Genomic DNA, 27082 nt, shown 5'->3' with positions numbered 1-27082 from the left:
ATGTCTGCATTGTCAGCATTCCGTCCATCATTTGTTTGTTGTAACGCTTTTCGCCCTAAGTGGGATGGGTATTCCCAGACGTGGGACCCGTGCTCACTGCGCCACTGGAGTCAAGCTATCCTGGCTGATGACGGCTGATAGCCAGAAACCGGTCCTAGGATGCTTGATTCCGGTCCAGGTGAGACATGGCTTGGCAGTTCGGGCTGGGCTGTTCCCATGAGGCACAGGGTCAAGACTGATTTGCATATGGCCATGTCTAAACTGGGGTGGCGTAGTGGGCAAAAGAACGATGGATTTAACCCAGATCTCTTGACTGGGGGAGAATGTCTGCATTGTCAGCATTCCGTCCATCATTTGTTTGTTGTAACGGTTTCCTACACTTATAACATGTAACCATAAAATAGGGCAAATTTCATTGACAAAATTAAAATATTCTACAAAGAACTGCCACTTTACCTATCTTAAGATGAACTGTTTTGTTTCGTGGAATTTCGTATTATTATGAGAAAACAAAATGATTGACAAAATAGGTCATCTGAAACATAGCCTTCTAAATTAGGCTTACAGCAAAGGAGTAACACAAATGACCTTTGAGAATGCATTCCAGAGCCACAGAAAGAAAATTACATAGATTCTTGCCAGGTGATTGATTACATTTTACTTTAACATACAACAATGTATGTATTATTTTCAGGTTTCACAATAAAACGTTTCTCTCGACTTACGCGGTCCAGCAAACACTGTCTAGAAAATCTTTCATCGTCATCTTGTCCCATTCTGCAGCGTGTGGTGCATCCCAAGGCGCGTCAGTGGGAATCTACAAAGAAGTGCATATCATTAGCAACTGTATGTATTGCACATACGCATCAACATGTCCATTGGAGTTTGTTTTTCCTTTGGAGGTCTCGTCAACAGGCAGATTCAGCTTTCTGTCGGCAAACATGCCTACTGTATCCACTGTAACCAATACAGACTTAAGTTTGCCCACCCCTTGCTCATGATCGGATGGCTATACTCCGTAATCTGTCTCGTGTCTGTCCTACCCTAAGTCTAGCCGAATTTTTATTGGCAGAGTTGCATCCTTCAACTGATTATGTGTATTGTAGTGCATCATGAGCTACTTTCAGGGCAGGACTGAGCGGGCACCGGGCATTTTCCAGGTGGTCCGCCAGGGTGGGGGACTTTTTGGGGCCCCTGGGGGGGGTCGTTCGCCGTTTTTGTTACAGGCCCGCTTTTGCAGCATAGCTGCAATATCGGCCTCTGTAACAAAATCGGCCAAAACCGGCCCTGCCAAACAGCTCGGCTGCACCCCCAAACCCGGGAAGGGGGGCTGAGGGGGCGGCCGAGCACTTTTTTCCAGGGCCGGTTTTGATTCCCAGTCCGGCCCTGGCTACTTTCTGATCCTCTGAGTCTCTCATGCTCCTCCAATCCTCATTTGCACCGTCTTCCCTCATCAAAATGTATTATGCCCCTCACCATACCTTCCTTGCACTCTCACTATGGCCCCGTTCTGAATCTGTGGGTGGCATGTGCACATGCATGGTGGCCATCTTGGAAAGGTTTTTTTTCCTCTTGCTCTGTGACCATCGTTCAAAGGTTTGCCTTAAAACAGAAGAAGAACCATTCCAATACACCTGCAGCATATGAGTGGATAACCATAGTAACCATCTGGGGGGGGGGGGGGGGGGGGAGGAACAAGTATAGGCAAAGCCAACAGTTGTCAAGTGTAAAACTGTTGGCTTTAGCAATGCCTATATTTGTTTAGAATACCTATGAACTGTAAAACTGAAAGAGAAAATTCTTAATACTTGAAACACTGTTTAAGAGGGCATGCAATTCCTACTACCTTTGTATTTGCACCTTGGTGGGTAAAGGCCTTCCATACAAACGATCAGGGGTCAGGAGAGGAGACTACCTACATCAGGGTGGACGATACTTAGAGGTTTCCAGGTGGGAGATCTCAATAAAGGCATGTGTGCAACAAGATTCTCTAGAGAAATAGAGACTATCTAGTTTACAAGGTTGGAGATTTTGCAACACCAGCTCTTGGCGACTAGGATGGATGGGCATTAGGATGGACGTACACACACATACAACAGTCATTTCGAGGTCGGGCCAATAGAGGCAGTAGACCAATGACATCGATCACAGGTTTCGATAGGGTCAGAACTCGCAAGATGGCGCATGGTAACTTTTCATGTTGCAGGACTCCTGCTCTCATAGTTTGTCACCAGCTTTCCATTCCTCCACTTCGTTATTTTGAATGTCCTTCTCGGTTCGCGTTTCTCTATTTTTCTCTCACTGCACGAACATCCTTACTTGTTTCATCACCTATAAAGACTATGACTTCTGAGACTGCTTGGCAGTGGTCTGATGACTTCTACAGCGCCTACTCCGGGGTTTGGGGCGATTCCTGGTGCCTACCGAGGCTGAACACTATTTACTCTTATGCAGGATCTGGAGAGATACATAACATATGTTTATGCTCTAGATCTCGGGGTTTGACTTCATTTAGTTATTAATGGTGTCATTATTTTGAGGAATATGTCAGACAGATACATTACTCAAATACTTTAATCATCGGTACAAGTGCTAAGAAACATCTCCTGTGACGGCAGCCTCAGGCGTGTTGTGTCTTCTCTCCCTTCCCTCGCACTGAACCCCTTTTGACCCATGCAGGGCTCTCTCTAATAATAGAATACAATAATTTAACACTAGAGACATCAATTCAGGAAGAATGCAGGTTTAACCTTCAAATCAACTGCACCTTTTCCCATTGTGGTACGCGGGCATTTCTAATAGAGCTATTTAGACTGACAGCTCTATGTTCATCTCGTTTGTGGAAAAGTATCCTGGCCTCCAAATGCTAAATAAGCCTTGAATTCCTAAAGAAAGATTTTACTTTAGGAAAACAAACAAGCAATGGCATAGCCAATAGGTCTCGCTTTTGGAACCTTATATGTATTTAGTTATGCAGCACAATATCCTTGGTGCAACAACATCAACTGTTGCATGACTAAACGCTTATAAGGTCCCAAAGGCGAGACCTATTGGCTATGCCAATGCTTGTTTTGTTACGGCAGGGGGCAGCATAGATAGCAGAAGGAGGGAGGGCTAGTGTGAGTAATCCAATATGGACAACAGGAGGCAGGGTGGGAGCAAGACAACACAGACAACGGGTGGGAGCAAGACAACACGCGGGCAGCTTAAGAGACAGTCGAGCGAAAAGAGAGAGCGAACGAAAGATCAACAGAGAGGAGAGAAGGGAAGTAGTACCCGAGAAAGGGAAGAGAAGGAAGAACATGAAATGAAGCACTGCTGGAGAGAGAGAAACGGAGTAGAGGGAAAATCTAGTAAACAAGCAGAGAGCTCGACAGAGAAGTGAGGAGAGAACCTACTCAACAGAGAGACATGTTTAACACACCCGTGGTGATCGTGGTGTAGTGCACACTTACTGCACGCTGAAGGGCTCACAGCAGCGGGCATTGCACACTTGCCTCAGTTGTAGATAGCACCGTGTCTTTGTGGAGGCTTAGGACTGCGTCCATGACTATGTTGTCATAGGGCAGGAAATGGCTGCTTATGAAAGGTAGGCAGATGGATTAAACAAGCGATTATAACGGCACGAAAGTGAAAGCGACCGTGAGACAGGCACATGTAAACAAGCGCGCGTGGCCATGCCAATTAGAAACAGATGGCCCCTGTGCGTGGCTGCTCGCTCCCTCAAGTTGGATGCCGCCACACGCACGAGTGTTCAACAATTGCAGACTGATTCTAAAAGGTCATCTCCTAGATAGCGCATGCGCCCTGTGCTAGGCTCGACCAAAAAACTAATGGCCCTGACACATTATCTTCAGCTTCCTTCCAGAACATGATAAACATTACCACCATATTTTTCTGGTGGGATATGGCAATACTGTGACATATGCAATGGGAACATTGAAAAATTCTCCATACATGAATATTTTTTCAGAACCCCTCATTTTGATGTATGTGTGCTTACAGGGAAGTCCTTTTAAGACAGAGACTAATCTTTGTGGCATAGTGGGTCACCTTGATTGTGAAGAAACAATATTAGCTATTTGTAAAGCTCTTATATTTGGCAGTGTCTTCTCTTTGATTTGTCTAGAGCCTTGTAAACGCTTTTCACAATTAAACAGTAGCCATTTCTCCTCTTAGAGCCTTGTCAACTTCTTGCACAAAGAAATGCTTCCTTCAAACAGGGTGAAGTCTATCCCTGTATCACATGCACTGATCCAAACACTGGTAACTTTGAATGGTGCCTAAGCACCAACCCAGTAGTTGATTGTGTGTTTGCCATGTCTTCTGCATCAAGAAGAGCCTTAAAACGAGTTTTGCAAAGTACTGATCACCATGTACAATTGCATCTGCCTTCCTTTAATGCTCCTCAAGCAAACACCAGATGAACTACCGTATGCCTTTCCACTGGGGTCTATAATAAAAGTTTATCCATGCAGAAGCTGATCCAGATTGTCTTTCCCCCCACAGCATCCATCCTTTTCTGTCTCTATAAGATTGTGGCTCAAAAGCTGACCCTACATTGCATTCATGTTAGTGCGACTAAATGTCCGGTAGTTGTCTAAGCATATCATTATGGTGCAGGCCACTTTGCCTTGTCTGGTGAATGCACAATATAATTTACCTGGGCTCTCTAAAGCTCACCATGCCTCTGTTTGTCTTTCCCATCAGGAATGCACTATGGCGCCACATGCACTTGTTTTGCAATATGGTGATTCTGAGGGTCAGTTGTGTCTGGTTTCTGAATTTCTGGTTCTTCTGATGGGTTAAGCTATTGCAGTCCAACTTTGGTTGACAAAGTCTAGGGTCATTATGGAAATAATTATATTTACACAAAATCCTAATGGCAATCAATTATATAGTTCAGTATTTACCACGAAAATCTAGTTTGGCTCCAGCCTTAAAAAACTGTGTGCCCCTTATTTATGAGTTGTCCTATGTTTTGATGTGTGATTCTTTTTTTGGTATTCAAATTGTGAGTTTCCACTTGGAAATTCCATTGTCAGCTATTCATCCTGTTTAGCTTGAGGCTGAGGTAACAGGTAACAGATTCAGTGATCAAAGTATACCTGCCTGTAAAGACGGATCTTAGTGATCACTGAGGATTTTTAAGAACGTCTTTAATGGAAAAGTAGCAATATGCCTACTATAAGCCAGTCGAAGCATATCTCCTTCAAAATATTGGTTTTGGGAGGGTGGAGTCTGGCCCTAACCAAGGTGGCTGGCTCCTAGTAATGCTTCCGAACCACCTGGTGCCTTCCTGCGAATTACGACCAGTGCAGAGTGCCGCACTGCTTCAACCCCAGGGGCATACTGTCGGTAGGTGTCCAGCGCTGATTGCTGCTTTTGGAAAGGACTTTTGGCAGACCAACACGCTCCTGCTGACATCGGCACGATCCCTCCCACCGTGTCCTCTCATGACCATTGGTGAGCTCTGGGCATGCAAAATCGACACATGACTCCCAATCGCTGCAGCAGAGAAACACTAGAGCACATCGGGCTTGTCCTTGTCAGACACCGCCCCTTGCCTGTGGGTACCGGCCTTGAGGACCCCCCCCCCCCACAATGGCTACAGTGCCATCTACGAACAATCAACAGCCCTGCTACAGCGGGCCTTCTCTCTGCCTGGCTTCTTCCTCTGTTCCTTCTACGCTCCGGTAGGGCCTTGGTTTTCTCCACAGTCACAACCTATTACGGCCACACAAGGATTATAGACCACATTGCACTGCACAGCTGCATTGTAATTGTGTTGGGACATGTCAGGCTGTTTACTGCTGTCCCCTACCTACTGGAAGCTGGCCTTGAGGTACCCCCCTGCAATGACTACCGCCCCATCTTCTCTCCAGCACCCGCCTTGCTGAATGAGGCCTATTTCACCACCACCTTCCAAGCCCTGATAGGCCATTGCTCGCATCTGGAGGGCCACAGGCAAGAGGAGAACCACGATTGCAGCCTGCTCACTGAGCCTTTATTAGCTGGAGCATCACTCTTGGATACTACTTCTATTGGCTCCCTACCACTGACCATTGACCACAGCCTCTGATGCCTCTGGCTCTCATGAGTGGATTTTTCGGCCTCCCATCCACCTGATCGCCTATGTGGTTATGCCCTGGTGGGATCCTGGTATGGTACCCTATGTCTGGACCCTTTGTAACTACCATTTGGAGCACTCCTGCACTGTGGGTGCTTCTACTATTGCTGCATCCTGCCCATACGGCCCTACTTCACCAAAACTGCAGTTTTGGTTCCCCACTCTTTTCCCTTTGTATTAGGCCCATTGACCTTCCGGATGTCTAAGGGTAAACCCACCTGCCAGCTGCTATTTACATACGTGATGACTGGCAAGGCTCGAAATACCACACCAGGTGGCTGACGTCATCTCAGCGACTCATCATGGAGAAACTTACGGACATCAAGTCAACCATGAACTCTATGCATACCGATACTAATAGCACAATTGCAGAACTTAAATCTCTTCGGGCCAACCTAATGTCCTTCAAAACCAGCTTTGATGCTACAAACCGCACAATGGAGGCCATAGAAGATCGCCTCACTGTTTTGGAAAGCAACTTTGATGATGGCAGCGAAGTGTGGCATGTGCGCAGAAAATATACTTGCGATCTAAGGCCCCATTCAGAGGAATAATACTCATTTTGTGGCATTATGGAGGAGCTCGAGGGGACAGATGTAGAAGAGTTGTTAGCTAAATTTATCCCAGAACTCACCAGCCTTACGTGTACCCCTATTTTAGAGTTTCAATGATCCCATAGGCTCCGTACCAGGGGGGAAGCATGGCGCAACACTCCTAGACCACTCACTGCTTGTTTTCTCAGCCATCAGCAGGCCTGACAACTGTTCTTTACAGCTAAATGTCATAATGGACCATTACTGTACAAAGATGCCAGAATCTACATTGCAGCTGATTACTCATATGACACAATGGTGATGAGAAAGATGTTTCTGGCGCTTAGACCTACAATTCGACAATTTAACATCTTGGAACCGGCCACAATGTAAATTACTGCTGATGGCAAACATAGGGAATTGGAGGAACGGAGGATCTTGACCAATATTCATCCTCCCTAATTAGAACTCACATGGACACCTCACACTCAGCCATGTAACTTCATACCATGGTTGGCCTCTGCTACCACATCACAAACCTTTCTTGGCTACCATCTCCACAGAACACCAATGGTTGGACGCTGTGCTTAAATGTTGGGAGGAGAGTGCAACCTGAAATGGGAAAGACCAGGCTGATAAAGGTCACGGTAAGTCTCACTCTCCCATCACACATTGAGTTGCTTCTTCCCTCCCCTTTTCTACAGAACACTGCAACCAAGTAGCCCATTATTTATATATAAGATAAATACTATCTATGCCTCCTAGCCTGAAGCGAGCAGGAATTTTAAATTCATCCCCGTGGAGAACACACTTCCGCTCGAGGGTCTTTTTAAACTTAAAGCTCCAACGTTGTTGGAGACCCTTTGTCTTCTCTCTGCTGTAAAATTGGGCTCTCCTACTGATCCCATGCCTCCGAATATGTTGCTACACGAAGAGAATACTATTGCCCCTGTTGTTTGCATTCTTCTTAATCTTTCCTTTACAACAGGTCTAGTCCAACTGGACTGGAAACAGGCAATGGTGGTCCCTTTACTTAAAAAAACATCATTGGACCCAACCTCCCAGAAAATCTGGGACCTGTCTCCTTGCTTACTCTCTTTGCAAAAATGGCAGAAACATTCTTTACGGCAAGAGAAAGGATTATGCAGTTCCTAAGGAAGGCATTCAGAGGGAGGGGTTTTATCCCACATGCAAGGAAGTAGGAAGAACGACTCGGGGGATAGCTCCTTTTAGGAGCAAGGGCCCTCACACCCCACAAATGATGTCATTCTTCATCATCGGGCAGCTCCTTTTTGGGCTGGCACTGCAATGCCCAATGGGCCCCACCGGGGGGCTCTTTGCCGGAGGTCTTCTCTTTTTGCCGATGTAAAGTCTGCTGGGTGTGGAGGCAAAAAAACTGGTGTGAGTAGAGACGGGAAAGTGCAAGAGTGAATTAAGAATAGCAATAGGAAACCCACAAGGAATCCTTTATTCACTGGGTTTCTGTGCTACATTAAAAACTAGGACTAGAAAGTCGTGGCTGGAAAGGGAGAATTTAAATAACCTCTCGAGCTCAATTTGAATGTGTGTAGTGAATGGGGTCAAACTTGGAGGACTTTAAACAGGCATGAAACACGTTGACCCCATTCACTACACACATTCCAATTTGAGCTCGAGAGGTTATATAATTGCTCCCTCTCCAGTCACGACTTTCTATTCCTTGTTTTTAATGTAGCATAGAAACCCAGTGAATAAAGGTTTCCTATAGCTATTTTTAATTCACTCTTGCACTTTCCTGTCTCTACTCACATCAGTTGTTTTGCTCCCACACCCAGCAGACTTCAAATTGGCAAAAGAAAGAAGACCTACAGCAAAGAGCCCCCTTGTGGGGCCCGTTGGGCATTGCAGCGCCGGCCAAATGAGGAACTGCCCGATGATGAAGCATGACATCCTTCAGGGTGTTTGAGGGCCCTTGCTCCTAAAAGCAGCTATCCCCCCAGTTGTCCTTCCTACTTCTTGGCACCTGGGCTACAACCCTTACCTTTCAATGCCTTCCTTAGGAACCGCATACTCCTTTCTCTTGCCATACATTTATAGGGGCATGTATGCAGGACCTATCCAAAAAGCCCCCGTCCCTCCTTTGGTATTGATAGAAAAATTCTTTAATCTTCAGTTAACAAACTATATTAAAGGAAATAATCTGCTACATGAGACTCAATCAGGATTTAAATCCATTTACAGTACCGAATTAGCTCTGCTTCTAGCTTCTGAATCTTTGAGACTGTCTGCAGATGAGGGCAAGACCACGGCCCTGATCCTGTCGGATTTAAGCGCCGTTTTTGATACAGTCTCCCATGGCCTTCTTCTGGAATGCATATGGGATCTAGGAGTTAGGGGCGGCGCATTTGACTGGATCGCACATTTCCTACATGACCGCTCTTTCCAGGTCATCTAGCAGCAGTGGCGGCTAGAGACATTTGAAATTGGGGAGGCGTAAAAGGTAAGGATTACTGTCAAGTAGCGAACGAGCACCGCACTATATTACTTTCATCTTGTCTATATTTTTTAAAGACTGTGTATCCCTATGATTGGGGCCCCATCGTACACATTTGCACAGAATCACAATTACAATTTGAATACATGACCACTGCCCTGTGCTCACTCTGCAAAGAGGCCAAGGATTGTATGATCATGTATTCTGAACACATTTTTGACCGACTGACAAGTAGTGTGAGAAGCTTGCACTGACTTCACCTCAGTCCCAGACCTCTTAACCATGGCATAAACACTGGTGCTGGTGACTCAATTAATTGGAGGGAGGAGAGGAAAATAGAACTGAGAAGGAGAGGCAAGAAGGAGATGGAATGAAAAAGAAGAGATGTGGAAGATATCAATGAGAAGAGGAAAAAAAGATGTGGAGAGAGAGGGGAAAACCTGGAATAGTGATGGAGATAAACAGCTAAAAATCTGTAATTATTTAAATCAAACAGCGAGGGAATATCACAGCAGGGCGTTGTGTTGGTGGCGAGTTACAAATCCAGCATTATTTAACATAAAAGGCCACTAGAATGCGGACGTAGGGCATGTCAGATCAGGGTTCAGTGGACAACGGAGTGGCGAAAAGAAATTGAACTGTAGGAGATAAACTGAGCAAGTGGCTGGAGCCTGCTGGATTAGAGGGTTATCCGGCGACTTCAGCATATACTAGTACATTTCACTCAAGGGGTTTTGCCTTTTGCCAACCTTGGGAGATTACTTTTGCTACCGCAGCATTAAGTACGCTTAACGTAGACTATGTCCTATATTGTGCATAGCATACATTATGTCATATATTGTGTGAAAAATGTTTTTAAATTTAATGTTTGAGTTTTCAGAAATCAGCTTGCTCACTTGTGCCAAGCGGGTAGTGTGTGTATGGCGCCGTTGCAACCGAAGGTGTTGGAGAGCTCACATGAGCACCATGTCCATTACATAGTCCCATTCAATTTTGTTTTGTATGCAAGGAGATTTGCCCAGAATCACAGGATGAAGTGGTGATGCAGAGCCGTACAGATACTGCTGTCCAGTGCAGTGTCTTGTGAGGCACTGACGCTCATGTGTCAGGTCCCCGGTCTTGTTTATTATTAGTTGGGTAACTGACAGGATTCCCGCAGGTGTTTGAGAATCATGTGCTTTAAGATCTGAGCCCAAGATGACCTGTTAGAACTTCACCCCTCTTAAACCCCCCTTAGAGGCCGTAACGAAACCATGTTATAACCCCCTCACTCTGAAGCTAGCAGACAGGCAACATGTACGATGAACTTGCGCAGAAGAAGCCAAATTCACAACTCCAAGGCATTTCCACAGCAACACTTCAGTTTAGGGGTTTACAATCCAGTGCTATGCCACAGCAACACTGCTCTGTTATGTGTGAAATGCAGTTTGTTGACTCTTTGAAGTATAGCTCGTGTCAAATTTGCAGCAGGGATATAGGTATGGGATTGTTGATTTTTATTTTGAAAATGCACTTGGCTGGCTCCAGGGAGCTGTGGAGCCCTTGTGTTCCTGTCTTGCTGCCGGAGCATGAACTCTATGAGGCTGGCGAACAGAATGCAGAAATGGAGGGGCTTAACCACAGCTCTAGAGTGCGCTAAATGATGAAAGGTATTGGCTGCCACCGCTTTTTATTTATGTTTTGTGTGTACTGCGCCCTGATGCTCTTATGTTTTATTGGTACTTCCCAAAGACGAGAAGCACTGTAAAATCCCATGGTAGCCCTGCAGGATCACTGCGCCAAAGTGTGCCACGCGAGGAGCATCGCCATGACACTACCTCGTGTGGTGTGCCACTCACCTGCAAACCTTGCTCCCTGGACGGTGTCTAGATGGCATGAAGGATATTAACAAGCAACAAGACAGGCATTCATTTTAATGGGACTCACGCCACGTTATCACTCTTAAACAAATAGGCCAAACACAGCAGCTTCACTTTTTAGGTCTCGCCTAGCGTGGCTGCGCACGTGCGTAGCTCGCTTGGCGAGATTTATTGTCGATGAGGAGTTTCAGAAGGGGACTCCAAGCCCAGACCCTCATTTTCATTGGGTAGCATCAGCGTTTATGGTAAACGCTGGCTTCCCATTGGAAAGGAGGGTTTTTCGTTGCCTCCCTTTGGCTTTTTGTCCGCCCATCTGTACTGGATCGCCTGCATTACAGCTGTCGTGACGAAGTTTCTTATCAGAAGCTTCATCACGCTGCCTTGCACGCACCTGTCCGGCTCTCTGATTGGGCTGGACAAAAAAGGAGACATGGTGCTGCGTGTTTATTTTTGCATCTCGCTTTCACTTTAAAGTGAAATCGCTATGCAAAAATAAACAGCGGATGCCTGAGAGCGCTTGTTGTTTGAGGTGGTGTGCGTGGGGCGACCCACACTCTGTGGTGATGGCATGTTTGAGGCCGTGATCGGCGCTGTGAGGTGATAGAACCAGGCTCCAGAGCCACGCTCTCTGGTGATGGGATGCCTGCAGTCGCCCAGGGTGGGAGAGCAGCGCCCGAGCTCTCCTCCGTGGGTGAGGATGGCAGGCTGTCCCCGTGGTGCGGGAGCTGCACTGTAAACAGTCTTCCAAGCCCTAAAGCCACATCCATCTTGCATCCCCCCCAAAAGACCGTCAAGCTTGACACGGATTCCCAGAGGTAAATGAATGCACTTGTAACCTTTGTGTTAGTGAAAGGACTTCACTTCACAGAACCATAGTGAAATGGTAGACGGACTAAGTGCAGTGAACCAGGGCTCCCGCTTTTAACAAGCTCTATACGCCTTAACCGGGAACTCTGCTGTGTTGAAAGCTGGCTCTCTCTTCTAAGTTAAGCAAGGGTAGGTGGTCGAGTGGCTAAAATCCTTCACCTGAGACCCTGCAGACCTGGGTTGTAATCCCGGCTACGGCACTTGACCAACCATCCTGTGATTCTGTGCACGTCATTTCTTCTCTGTGTTCCGGAAATCGAAATGATTTAAATGTAAAAATAAGAAAAGTGTGCTCTCATGTGTTCATAAACGATCACCTGATCTATTTAACCCTTTCACTGTCTGTGGTCAAATGCAGTTTATCGTAGAAAAGTCTGTGTGTGAATATTTAAAAAAAAGTCCTGCCAGGACCTCGAAAATGTAAATATGAGCCTGGTGGGCAGGGCCGCGGAAGGGGGAGGGGGAGGTGTCATTATTCCCCAGCCACTCCTCTCACGCCATTTCAAGGCCACCCGCTCCACCTAACACATTAACTTATAGATTTGAAAGCAAGCGTGCTGCATTCTTTTTTTAATGAAAAAGGCATTTAACATGGTAATCTCGGCACTTCCATTCTCTGCCACAGTCGAGAGCGCTTAGAAACAGGCTGATCAGCGCTGTGACGAATTAGATACAATTTGAAGATGTTCCTAAAGTCTCCCCTCGGCTTCAAGAGGCGGCTCTGTGCCACACTTTGCACCTCCTGACACTGGCAGCCTTCATCGCTTTACATTCCAGCTCGCTGAGCCACACCTGACAGCAGGGCAGGTCTGTATCTTTAAATGGCGGCTGCACTGCTACTCGCTTCCAGGCTGGAACAGCCAGGGTCAATGTTTGGACGTGAGATAGGAATGTTAATGTCTCTGTCCTATTTTAACTGGACATTCAGGCCAAGGAGACACTGCTCAAGGGCAGGAGAGGGGTCCAGTTACCCCAGTCTGGCTTCCAGGGAGGGGCAAATGTTATGACCATGGGGAGTGAATTGTACACCTGACTGTGTTCGCAGGCAGAAACCAACGCATGTGTGTGTGAGTAGGGACCAAGAGGTGTGTGTGTGTCTGTGAGTAGGGACAAGGAGGTGTGTGACTGTGAGTAGGGACCAGGAAGTGTGTGTGTCTGTGAGTAGGGACAAGGTGGTAGGTGTGTCTGTGAGTAGGGACAAGGAGGTGTGTGTGCCTGTGAGTAGGGACCAGGAGGTGTGAGTGTCTGTGAGTAGGGACAAGGAGGTGTGTGTATCTGCGAGTAAGGACCAGGAGGTGTGTGGGCCCGATTCACAGAACTAACTTAAGACAAAATCCTAAACTTACTACCATTTTGGTATTCACAGAAGGCACTTACTCATTTTGGTATTCACAGAAGACACTTACTCACTTCGGTATTCACAGAAGTTAGGAGTCCTAACTTTAGGACTCCTAAATGCCTTCTGTGAATACCGAAAGTCTTAAAATTAGGATTTTTCTCAGTTTAGGAGTCCTAAGGTTAGGACTCCTAACTTTACAACTACTAAACTGAGAAAAAACCTAATTTTAAGGCTTTCGGTATTCACAGAAGGCATTTAGGAGTCCTAAAGTTAGGAGTCCTAAATTTAGGACTACTAAATTGAGAAAAATCCTAATTTTAAGACTTTCGGTATTCACAGAAGGCATTTAGGAGTCCTAAAGTTAGGAGTCCTAACTATACTACTACTAAACTGAGAAAAATCCTAATTTTAAGACTTTCGGTATTCACAGAAGGCCTTTAGGAGTCCTAAAGTTAGGACTCCTAACTTCTGTGAATACCGAAATGAGTAAGTGCCTTCTGTGAATACCAAAATGAGTAAGTGCCTTCTGTGAATACCAAAATGGTAGTAAGTTTAGGATTTTGTCTTAAGTTAGTTCTGTGAATCGGGCCCACACACCTCCTGGTCCTTACTCGCAGATACACACACCTCCTTGTCCCTACTCACAGACACTCACACCTCCTGGTCCCTACTCACAGGCACACACACCTCCTTGTCCCTACTCACAGACACACCTACCACCTGCGACTAGGTACCAAGAGGTGAGTGCAAGTAGGGACCAGGACACCTTTATGTGTGTGTGCATATGTGTCTGCCAGTAGGGACAAGGAGGTGTGTGTATCTGCGAGAAGGGATAAGGCCCTGTATATATGTGTGTGCGTGTGTGTCTGGAAGAAGCGACCAGGAGGTGTGTGTGCCTGCAAGTAGGGACCAGGAGGTGTGTGTGTCTACGAGCAGGGACCAGGAGGTGTGTGTGTGTTTCTGTGAGTAGGGACCAGGAGGTGTGTGTGTCTGTGAGTAGGGACCAGGAGGTGTGTATGTCTGCGAGTAGGGACCAGGAGGTTTGTGTGTCTGCGAGTAGGGACCAGGAGGTGTGTGTGCCTGCAAGTAGGGACCAGGAGGTGTGTGTGTGTGTCTGTGAGTAGGGACCAGGAGGTGTGTGTGTGTGTCTGTGAGTAGGGACCTGGAGGTGTGTGTGTCTGTGAGTAGGGACCAGCAGGTGGATATGTGTGTGTGCGCAAGCATGTAATTACATGTAGATGTGTGAGCTGTTGGTGCTACCAAGATGTGTGAGAGTGCGAGCCTGTGTGTAAGATATATTTTGGGGTCCCAAGTTTGGAACGACTTTGCCTTAATTACCTCTTACCATTCTAGCCGCCGCAATGTCAAATTATATTAAATTATATGTTAAACCTTCAGAAATCGATTTGGAGCATGCAAAAACAGCCAAAGGCTCAAGCTGCCTGGGGTCCCCAGCCACATAGTACCAGAAGAAAGACTGAACAAGCAATGATAAAGCCATTTCCTTTGGAGCTTGGAGCTAGATTTCTTTCACTTGCAAACACATTTTATGCGGAACTCAATGTCTAACCAGTTTGTTGCTCCCATTGCAAAAAAAAAAATACCATAGATATTTACTGGACTAATGCTTAATAATAAAAATATCATATGCATGTGGTGCTTCAAATTGTACCTTTAGTTGCTGCTTATTTGCAATCAAAATTATATAAACCTTTACTACTGGTGTTTTTGCTGCAACAGTGAAAATCAAAGCGCAGTTTTAAGGATTTTCACTATTCTGTTTGTCAAAATCTTGTCCCCTGCTTTTCCCCTCTTTTCCTCTTTATACATTTGTACTTCTCTAGCTAGACTGTAACTGTAGCCCTGAGTAAGAGAAACCGAGCAGTACAGAGAGAGATGAGAAGTAAGAGGAGTAAGGGTGTTGAGATAGAAATGATGTTGAAATATAAGTGAAGTATGGAAGTAAGTAAATTATAGAGAGAAATGAGAGTTACACAGAACCAAAGATAAACAAGCATTTGCAATGCAATAGGTCTCGCCTTTATGCGAGTTTGAGCTATTGACGTTGCAAATAACAATGCCTTTTATTTTTGTTTTTGTTTTTAAAACATAAATAAAAAGCAGTGTCATTTACAATGCCAATAGCTTAAACTTGCGTAAATGCGAGACCTATTGCATTCCAAATGCTTGTTTTTTACTTACATGCTGGTTCACGGGCAGGGTGGAGGCTCCAGGTCACTGTCGACTGGAAGGGAAGCTTCAAGAAAGGCAAGGCCAAATCCTTTCCACAGGCACACGCTCCTCACAGGATAGGATCCACCCCCCTCTGACGAGTTGGGAAAGTGTGGGGTAACAATGCTCTCCACTCCTTGACTGACATGAAGCCCCAGCATTACAGGGCTTCTGTCAAAAATGCCCGTGTGGTCATATTACATACACGTAGTCAAGGGGTGGAGCCTGATCCTCAAAGCTATTTCTTTGGAGCTGATGACATCACAGGCCTCGGGGCTGTGAGCTCGTCAGCCTGGCAAATACTCTTAGCTTTGGTATTTCAAAGAGAGTTGTCCCTCGGCACTCTAATAGTAAATATATAGTAATTTAGGAGAGGAGATGAATAAGTTTAACAAAATGGCCTGTTAGGATGATTCTGCGTTAAAGATTTCCTTATTTTGTCTCATAAGCACAAAACCAAAACAAACGTGGAAAGAATACACTCCATTTTAAAGAAGAGAACATCAATTGAAAGTACTTTTTTATATGGGATTTAATATTATTTAACCCAAATTTCTTAGTCTTTTTTGGAAACACTATGTGCCATTTAGAATACAGTGCTGATTAGTTCCAACACAAAAAAGCGTATTATATGTGATTTCTTCAAAAGACAACAAGGCACAATATGTGTGATTTCAAATGCAGTACACGGTTTCAATGTTGCAATAACAAATTCTTCACTGAGAGCACTATAAAAAAGTGTATAAGCCTGGAAGAAGGTTCTAGTCCTAGAGGCTTCCAGATGTTGGCGGTAGAAAACAGTCCAAAAGAAAGTCCAGTAGGAAAGTAGCCAAAGACAGCCGACACATGTTTCGTTACTTTACGTAACTTTATCAAGGCTTTTAATGCGTATTATTGGTCTATCACAATGAAAAAGAGGTTTGAGTTCAAGTTTCCCACGCGTTTTTGTGAGGGTATTGAGATAGTCTGAGAACGAGTGGACTACACTGCAAAGGGCTTTGATATGTCCTTCTAATGAAGTGCAGTGGTCGAGAGATTCGGGGTCGTCCGGTCAAGTGCGTGACTCTTAGCTTTGGGCCTGCCCAGGGGAGGAAGTTTATGGAAAGTGTCACTGCACAGTGAGTGGCAGTGTGCAAAAGCCCCCAAATAGTTATAGTGTGTGAATGCGTTTTTTTTAAATTTAATGGAGTAGTTTTAGTAAAGCTTTTATTGTAACCTTGAAAGTAGGGAGGGCGGAGCCCCGACACCCCCAAACAGAAACCGCCCCTGTCCAGCAGTCCTACAAGTCTGAGATACGCTTCTTGTTGGAAGGGGTTCCTCAGGGCTCGGCTGAGTCCCACCCTGTTTTATGTCTATATGCACCCTCTGGCAGACGTAGGGGAGCATCATGGGGTGAAGATGGTTTCATATGCTGATAAAACTCAGCTGATTATCACCTCGCACAGAACAAAGCTGTTGCTGCCCCTAAGTTTAGAGCGTGCCTGGTGGACCTTGCAAAATGGATGATTTCCAGCTGTTTGCAATTCAATGCTGGAAAGACTGATATTCTTGTGGTTGACAAGCAACCATGCATTTGGTCCTCTGTTTGGTGGCCTTCTGAACTGGGGCAGGTCCCTGTACCCAAACCAAAAATAAAAAATATGGGGGTTTGGTTCGATACTGCACTGTCCTTTGACAGCCAGATCTCATCTCTGGCTGGCACTTGTTTTAGCATCTTGAAGATGCTTTGCAAAATCTTAGAGTTGCTGCCAGAGTCAGCCAAGAAAACAATTATCCAGGTGTTGATCGTGTCTCTCATGGACTACTGCAATGTCCTTTATCTTGGCGTCTCCAAGGGCAGAATAAGAATGTTGCAGAGGGTGAAGAATACCGCTGCCCTTATGCTCCTTAATATAGGCGTTCCCCTTTGGGCTTGTAAAGCTCCATTGGCTCCCCATGCAGGATAGATTGGCTTTAAAGACTCATGTTTCTCTCAAAGAATTGTAAACAGTGAAGGTCCTTGATTCCTGCTCCCCCTGATTAAAGTCTATCTACCCAAACGCAATCTTATATCGTCGGGAACAGCTAAAGTGACAATTGCCTAAGTTCACAGAGCTCGTTTGGGTGGTAGCCTTTTACTCTGCTTGCTGCTAAAATGTGGAACCTTCTCCCCCGGGATCTCAGAATGCAGCCCTCAAAAGTGCTGTTTCGTAGGAATCTGAAAACCTGGTTCTTCAGGGAATCCACCATCATTTAATGACTATGCTCGTCTTTTTGCATACTTTCTGATTGACTGTAAAGGAGAAAACCTAGCGCGGGAACACTTTGTATTGGAGTAACCAGGCATTTTACAAACTACTACTAACTACTACCATGTTAGCCTTACCAGCCCCTTTGAGAAAGCCTTGGATTTTATACGAAAGCCTTACTTGGTAAAACCCAACCAATACTTAGTATACCATACTTCCTCTTCTTGTCTCTTTTCCATGTATTGCAAGATTAGGAGTGAATTTTGTTGTGCTAAAACTATTATAGGGTGCTCCCTTCCAATGAAAGCATACTCCTGCTGCCTCAGGCCTTGCATTTTACCTACTGTTAGACCTGGAACCATTGGCGTGGGTCTCCCTTCCATTTTTTGCTGTTGCCTCCTGTGTTTTTGCTATATGTTTTGCTGGTCTAGATGCTTTGGGCACTGTGCCACTGCTATTCAGTGCCACAGTGCAAGTGCTCCCTATGGTAAATTGTTGTAATGCATTAGGGACTCCATGATTGGCTTGTTTGGTTTACTTGTCAGACCCTACTACAGTGCACCGTGTGCCTAGGGCTTGTAAATCAAATGCTGCTGGTGGGCCTGCAGCACTGATTGTGCCACCCACCGGAGCAGCTTGTAACCTGTGGTTCAGGCATGCCATTGCAGAGCCTGTTTGCAGTCTAGCGCTGCCACGTTGACTTGGTAAGTGCACCCACATGCCAGTCCCCAAACCTTCCCTTTTCTACATGTTAGCCACCCCTAAGGTAAGCCCAAGGGCAGGGTACATTGTATGTGAAAGGTAGGACATGCCCCGATGTGTGTGGCATGTCCTGGTAGTGAATTACAGCCATTTTCGTTTTTCACTATTGCAAGGTTACCTGTCCCCAGAATGGGCAGTTTGATTATAACATCTAATAATTCTAACTGACCCAGGGAACATGGTAGAAAAATGAATTTAGTATGCCTGAACTCAGAATGATAAAATGCATCCTTCAGTGAAGTTGGTTTTAACATTCTGTGTTTGAAAATACCACTTTTAGAAAGTAGGTATTTTCTTGCCTAACCATCCCGCCTGCCACTGCTAGGTTTGTGTATTCCATGTCTGGTTTGTGAGTGACAGGGGCTGGGGTGGCTCCAGGAGACAGAGTGAATCAGCACTAGGCTGAATAGACCTTTCTGCATTGGGAGTGGTGGGAGAAGTAGCACCTGGGTCTGAATAGGGCTGTGCCTGCCTTCCACAATGCTGGATCCACCTCCTGTAGTGCCTCTGATAACCCTGGACCACACTGAAAAAGGAAGAAGTTGTGCACTGGCAGAATGCACCCAGAACTGGTTTGGACTAGGTACAGACACTTTCTGCCTCCAGAGACAAAGGATTTGTGTGTATAAAAAGGGGGACCCAGACCCCAGAACATTAGATTACCTCTGGGAATCAAGACGAACCGTTGCTGAGGAGAAGAACCAGGAAGCTGAAGGAGGAGACTTCCACTGTGCTGTGTGTTTGGGGATTGACCTGCAGTGGTTGCTTCATTGCCAAAGAAAGGAGAAAAAGGACTGAGTGTGCTTTCCTCATCTTGAGGATGAATCTCCAAGGGCTTGAACTGTGCTTGCCTCCTGCCTGAAGTCTCAGGGATACAAGACTTCACCCCCAGCTCCCCCCTGAATTCCCTTGCTGGGAATTGAAGTGCCTGCTGTTGTGCTGGGCCTTCTGAGAGACTGCGTGTCGCTGGGAGCTTGAAGCGTGACTCAACGAAGAAGAAGAGTATTGCCGCCGCAGCAGTTGCCGTCGCATCGGCAAGTAAGCGTGCCGCCGCTGCCGCTGTCACCATCGCATCGCCGAAGCGTGTCGCATCACCCGAGAAGCATGCCGCCGCCACAGAGGTCGCCGTCGCATCACCGGAGAAGCGTGTTGTAGGGACTGTGGTGGCTCAGAAGATCACCGGGTCACTGCACAGCCGTCAGGCGTGCATGCATCGCATCTACGTTGTCGCATCGTAACCAAGATGCCACTTTGTCGCATTGCACCGGATCGCAAGAAATGGGCACGTCAACTCCCCACACAGTAAGGAAGTGAGCCTCAACTCCCCTGCGCAGCAGTAAGGAACCGACGCATCCACTCCCCTGCGTGTAACGAAAGGCACATCACCTTCCCTGCGACCCTTTTGCTTGTTTTGCGTTATGCATCCCAGGTACTTTGAGAGTAAAGTGTCACATTTACAATCTAAAGTGAACTAAGCTATTGCCTACCATTTTTCGGTCTATTTTTGATTACAGTATTGTGGATTTTTGTTGTTGGTCTTGTGTTAAGTCTATTAAAAATAATTTATTTTTCTAGACCTGTGTGGTTTCCATTTGTAGAGTTTTCACTGTATTACAGTATGTGTTCACAAATGCTTTACACACTGCCTCTGAGATTACCCTGCCTGCTTGTGACAAGCTACCAAGGGGGTGAGCAGGTGTTATTTTAGGAGTTTAGCCCCTTACCCTGACTAGACGCAAGGGTCCCTATTTGGACAAAGGTGCAAACCATTGCCAACTAGAGACCCCCAAATCTAATACCTACATGCTGTGGTATTTCTTTATGTAACCAACTATGCTGAGACTTTATACTTTACTAGGTTTAACAATTGCGCTTGGGGGGTGCCAGGCAGGGGGAGGTTTGGGAATGGAAGCTTGTCTGTATATAGTAGGCTTTATTTTTACCTTTTCATAATATTTCATAATCTACTGAGATAGTACTTTCCCTACCCAGTACTTCACATTACCCCCTTATTTTACCCACGTGAATACTGTCTACCATGACACCACAACTCACTGCCTCTTTCCCACCTCTCCATATTGGACCCATGGCCTTTCCCTAGGGCTCCAAACACCATTGTCTCATCTCTCTCAATGTCAATGGTGTCACCCATTACAATAATTGTCAAAAGACACCCAAATACCTTGCATCAAAATTCCCTGACATAGCCCTGTTACAGGAAATGCACTTCTCCACCCTCGATCAGGCAAATCCTAAAGAGACTGGGTGGGCAGTAGTTTTCTTTCTACTCCTACTGCGATCCCTGCTCTCTCAGGTGCTTACGTCTCTCTGAGTAAGTGTGGAGTTGCTATCCTATTTCACAAATCTGTCCCACACACTATTATAAAAAAGATGGATTGGAACCGTATTGGTCGCTATGTCACAGGGACGTTGTAGTTAGGCTCAGAATTTATAGACAGAAAACCAAGGAAATTCAGCAGTTATAGTTTTATCTGATGTCTTAAGGTAACTATAACTCTTGCCCCCACCATGCACAGTTTTCTCATAAATGATTTTACTGCATATGTCGCAGCGATATTATTAATTATTTCATAGAAGAAGTTCAAAACATTGTACCAGGTTCTGATCCTTAGTTCTCCCTATCAAGATAGGGCGTCTTTTTTATCATCTATCTCAAGACTCCTAACAGAATTTGGTAGCACTAAGCACATTATGGAAGGTGACTGGAACTTAGCGTTAGACCCTCTTCTTGACAGATCAGAACACCTGGAGAGGCCTAAGTCTAGAGATGGGGCAGTACGACTGGACGTAATACAGGACCATAATCTACATGACACATGGCACCTAACACACCACCGAGATAAGGATTACACCTTTCTATTGTGCATATATGGCACCTCTTCTAGAAAATTCTTTTTTGATGTGAACCATGCTTCTTTAGCCTTCCATCACAGGTGTGCAATAGAGGTTGGGGGACTCTCGGATCACACCCTGATAGTCTTTCAACTAGACATTGGACGCAACCCTACCTCAAAGCGCTGGCGACTCAACCTCTCCCACTTTCGGAGGCCAGAGGATAAACGGGACCTAACGGTTCACCTACGCCAATCTTTGTGTGACAAGGAAGTCTTTGTGCAGGTTCTGTAGGCTGCTAGGAAGGCTACTCTACAAGGGGGGCCTCATGTGGGACTACGTGACTACAAAAAGCATACCCAGGAGGCCCAAGCTTAGCTGGAGACTGAGATTCACACTCTTTTTTAGAGTTATACATGTCATCCAACACCAGACATTCTATGTTGTTTGGAACAAGCGATATATGACTTGAACATGTAATTAATGGCACAAGCTGTACATGCCCTTCTTCACCTCAACTGTTGCCATTGTGAATGAGGGAAAAGGTGGGTAGACTATCAGCTGCACAATTATGCCATCAGGAAGCTAGTTCTGCTATCCCTGCCGTATGGGACCTCTCTCAGAGATTGGCCACCCACCCTGTGGAAATTGTCAATACTGTTGCGGACTTCCTGGTCATCCTTTATATATTAGATGTGCCAACTAATCTCCTTAAAAAACGATCCTTTTTCTCGAACCTTCACCTGCCCACACTGTCTGAAGAGGGTCAGCAACTCCTTGAGGAGAGATAACTGAACATGCGATCTCGGAGGCTATGACCTCCTTGTCCAACAATAAAGCTCCCGGAGAAGAAAGGTTCCAAGCTAAATTTGATAAGATAAGGTTGGGTTTTTATCTGGCTGCTATTCCTGCAACCATATGCGCTTATTCACAATCATCATTTGGAATGTCCGAAAAGACCCTTAAGAAAAACTGCTCTAACTGATTGCAGGAAAAGCCTTTGACTGCTTTGAATCGGGTTATTTATTCTGCATAATAGGCAGAGATGGGATGGGCCACTCCTTTTTGCAGAAGGTGCAGTGGCTCTACACCACAACTGCTGTGCACATTGACTGTGGCGGCCATGACTCGCAGACATTTCAGATACACCGAGGCACAAGATGGGTTGCCCCCTGTTTCCCCTGCTGTATCTGTTAGCCTTTGAACCCTTGGCAGCTGCTGTTTGTCACTACCCTCCTATACGAGTCATTGACACCCCTGCAGGCAAATGCAAAATTCCGCTATATGCTGATGCTATATTGTTAACCCTGAGTTACCCAGGATCCTCTATCCCCATCTTATTTCTTCTATCCCCCATCTTATTTCCTTGATTGATACATATCATTTTTCTCAGATATAAAATAAATTGGACAAAAAGTGAAGCACTCCCCTTGACTATGACCTTACACTTGGTTCTTATGTCCTTTCGTGGAAGTGTTCAGGATTAAAATATCTAGGAGTCCTACTTAACAGAGGCCTTGAGGGCACGGTTCTTGACAATCTCCAACCCCTGAGATGTAAGAAGGACCCACATTTTAAATGATGGTCAGGGTTGCAGATCTCCATTTGGGGTAGAATGCAGATGATCAAAATGGTTACAACACCATAATTCAAGTATGTTTTTGGCATGTTACCCCTTCCAATCCCTAAACGAATACTTCACGAGATTTAAGTTGGCAGAAAACGCCAACTAAAATCTGTGCGGCTACATGCGGACACTAAAGCGGGTGGTCTTCAACTCCCCAATATGCATATTTACTACCTGACCCAACACTTATCCCCGCTAGCCTACTTTTTAACACCTGACGATACTCAACCTCAGTGGGTACTTTGGGAATGTCCACTGACTACAGTCTGTAGATGTAGTGCCATCTTTTTCCCCTATCCAGAGTTGAATGGGCAGCTAATACTTGCTATACTCAATTCTGAGGTATAATATTGGCACAGCTATCTTTAGAAATGAGATTACTTTTGACAAGGCTTCAGAACACTTAGAAATAGCTTTTCTATTTCTGAGCTATAAACATGCATTCAAAAGCCTTAACCTCCACACCACATACTTATTGCCATATTATGACAGGCAGGGTAACACAGATGTGTCTTCAACCACTTCATGTGTGCTTAAAGGGTTGGTTCAGAACTTACTTCAGTAGGAAGTGCACTGCATGGTCAGTTCCAAATTCTGCATATGATCAGAACCCTATGATGATGATCTTGAACACCGGCACTGTCATCAGGCCTTCTGCAGTTGAGTGGACAGTTTTTAAAGGAGTACAGCTTTTAATCAGCTTTTTAGATAATAATGGGATGAGGACTTGATGCATTAATGCAACAAAATTAAAAGATAGAGAGATCGAGTGAATGTAGAAGATGTAGTACAGTGACTACCTGGTTTCACTTAGTGTTAATGGCAAGTGTTGATTTATACTTCCTTGGTAGTGCTAGAGACAGTGTGTTTCAGTCAGTTGGACTGAACAGCTATGTGTTCCTGCAGTCAGTTTGCATTGTGGGAGAAGGGAGAAGGAAGGAGGAGTCCAATTGAAGGGCCAAGTGATGAGGGGTCTGTTCGTCTTACCTGCTGCTCTCATGTGTGCCCTGCTGCTACCACTCTGCCACCGCCACCCAGCAGGGAAGCCTGGAGAGCTGTAGAGAAGAGTTGGAAAAGTTGGGCAACCTAAATCATGAAAGTCAGCTGAGGAACCATTGAGGCTTATTGAATGCGGCAGTAAGGCTGAAAAGCGGTGTGTAGAGAGGAAATGGTGAGTGCGAGAAGCATGAGCAGGAGGCTGGACTACCAGCAATGATTTTTGGTGATGGCAGAGAGCCACACGTGGTACACCTTCAGGTGAAGATGAGCTTCAGCATGCTAGGCGCTGTAGCGCTGGGCATAGAGCCGTGATGTGCAGAGGTAGGCGGCCTAGGTGCTTGTATAGCTTATGCACTGTGTAGCTCCCCACCCCATTTCCATACAGACCTTGCTCTGTTTAGTTTTTAGGTCAAGCCTAGACAGCGCTTGCACTGTCAGGATGATCTGTTGTATGTACTTTGTGAGCTTTGACTCTTCCTATTGCTTTTGATTTGTCTAATTGGTTGTCTTGTAAAATTCCTTCTTTGCCGGTAAATATAAACAAAGCCTGGGAGCCAGATTGCGTTTTGCAGGACTACACTCTCCTCAGGTTTGCACAACAATCAGCCACTGACACTGACTGAACGCTAGTATGTCGCATGTGGGGCATAGAGGGGTTGATGACCAGGCCAGAGCCCTGCCCAGAAACAGTCATTAATAGAACAAAGCAGGATACAGGGATCGCTGACCCTTGCTGACTGCTGCACATGGTTGTGCCCCTGCAACAGGCCCCATCTTCGGGGGCAGCCGCTCCGGTGTAGGCCAGTGCCTGGCTTAATCGACCCGCCCCGCAGCTCTCTCCCTCACCGGGCACCCTTACCCAATGCACTCCCTCCCACTCTATGCACTACAGAAGGGCCCTCCCTCCTCGGCCACGAAGCATTCCTCCATGACCGGGATGCCTTCCACCCTGGGATCCCTTCTCGCAGTCCATCCCTTCTGAGATCGAGCACCCTCTTCCTCCTTAGCCGGAATCCCTTCACGGGCTACCTCCCTCTTCCTCTCTCCCCGGGCCAGGCTCCCCCTTTTGCAATGAATATGCAGCAGCTCCCCCCCACCCCCACTCCCCTGTGCATGCATTCATACTGCGCCTCCTACTACCTTAGGAATGGTTTTTAGTGTACGTAATATTTTCTTTTCTTTTTTTTTTAATTGTCCCTTGCACTATAAAATGAGCGCGTGACACCGGAAGAAATGTCCTTTTAGGGTTCAGACGATGTAGTTGAGAAACTTTAACTCTGGTGTTCTGAGTCCAAAGTTGAAATTCAGTCAAACATGGAATTTTTCATGACTATCAGAGAACATGACTCGATTAGCGTATGGGGTATAGTACGGCATTTCTATGAATTAAAAATAAAATAGGGAAACACATTGTTATTTAGGGGAGGTTTATAAGTCTTTGAGAATGCTGCTTTGCCACAATATTCTCCACAGTAATAGTCCTTTTTGTTTATTTTCTAGATTTTCCAGCCTAGCAATGATGTTCCCTTTCCACTTAGCTGATGCTCTCCTTAGAGTTACTACCTCACATGCTTTTTAGATTCATTATCCTTGTTGAATGTACCTGATCTATGTTTGGAAGAGTTTCTCCTGACTCACAAGAGTCAAATACTCGCTGCATGGTGTAGGAAGCTGGCTCTGTATATACTTTACCAAAATGAGGTATAGTGTGCACAGATTCCAGTGGAACACCAAAGGTAGGCAGAGGTAAAAGTAGATAGCACCTTACTCTCTATTTGTGGTAGTGTGGGCGAGCTATAAGGCTTTATCAGAGGGTATTGTTAAGCATTTGTTGTACACACTCAGGCAGCAAATGATGTCACACACTCAAAGAATGAACTCAGACCAATTTGTTTGTATACAAAATAATATTTACTTATATTTATTTTCTAGAACCAAGCAAGCCTGGCACAGGTAAGTGTAAATGGTACATTTCAAGGCAGGTTGAACAATACAAGCAAGCTGAATGAAAATGTCTTTGTTACAGGGTTAGAAGAAACTGTTAGATTACTTTACAGATTACTTTTTCTTTTCAGTGTGATATGCCTAGATATCACACTGGGACATATCCTAGAGAAAAGGTAAGTAAAGTCGTTTTTAGTTATTTGCAGTTTTTCAAGTTCTCATACAAACCAACTCCATACTTGGAACAATTTTCAAGGAAAAAGAAACAGTCAGTGTATTCCTATGGAGAAAATGTGGTTATTGGTTAACACGTAAGTACTTGGTTGTTGGAGTTAGTATTCTGGGCTAAGAACCAGGGTTCCCCCAGGGTCAGGGATGCACTCTTGGAACCCCCTCAGCGGCACTAGGGCGGTCAGGTGCAGAGTGCTGAGGCCCAATGTTATCCAATGGGGGATAGGGGGCCTCCGGTTGGTGGCAGCTCACAAGCAGGCCACTAGGTTGTGGGAGCAAAGCTCCTGCTGTTAGGTTCAGGGCAAAGGGGGATCCGAGTTAGCACCCAAAGTACACCCGCAGCGGCGTAGGGGCGGCTGGGTGCTGTTTTAGCTTTGGGTGCCTGTTGTATTCAATGGGGATTCTCCGGTTTCAACAAAGACTTTGTGTTTTTTATCTTTTCTTCTGACAATAATGCCTAGAACAGAATTCTTCGAGAATGCTCATCATTTGTGTAATCGCAGCTTAAAGAGGAAGATGAGATCGTGCACTGGATATTTGTAGTGTTTTCTGAACATTCTAATGTTTTATTACTTATGAACATTCTTTAAAGGGCTGCATGTTTGGCAGCTAATAAAAGCCATTGCATAATGTTAGCCTCCATGTGTCTTTAATGAAATCAAGATTTGCTCTGCATATTAATCAGAGAGTCGTCATTCTTCACTACTGCATTCATGACTTTTACTCACCTAAACCCCTACATAATTTAATAACCCAAACCCTTAGGATAATTTGTAGAAATATGCTACTTGATGTGTACCCCTTCATATTGAGGCTCAACTACTGTATTAACAGGGGATGTGAATTTTCAAAGATTGCTCATGTGACTGTTATGCCTAACAGTGTATATAATGTTTTATTGCCACCATCTAAATATGCAATGCAAATGAATGTACTAATTGCAAATGGAGAATCCCTTTTATAGCAGATCATCGGGTCAGCTTTTATTTGTAAAACAGCCAACTA

At 45.4% G+C, this 27082-nt stretch overlaps 1 protein-coding gene across 2 annotated transcripts in view; it reads right to left on the bottom strand.

The window, feature by feature from the left end:
- LOC146805677 (amine oxidase [flavin-containing] A-like) overlaps positions 1–27082 on the bottom strand; it is a 675430-nt gene that overhangs the window by 308228 nt on the left and 340120 nt on the right. For both annotated transcript variants that reach the window (XM_085622952.1, XM_085622951.1), the window contains one exon: positions 726–817. In XM_085622952.1, the coding sequence (XP_085479078.1) occupies positions 726–817 (92 nt within the window). The remainder of the gene's footprint in view (positions 1–725; positions 818–27082) is intronic.

The sequence above is a fragment of the Triturus cristatus genome, chromosome 8 (assembly GCF_964204655.1).
Source record: "Triturus cristatus chromosome 8, aTriCri1.1, whole genome shotgun sequence".
NCBI classification, from domain to species: domain Eukaryota; kingdom Metazoa; phylum Chordata; class Amphibia; order Caudata; family Salamandridae; genus Triturus; species Triturus cristatus.
This window is presented reverse-complemented; position numbering and strand designations above follow the sequence as displayed.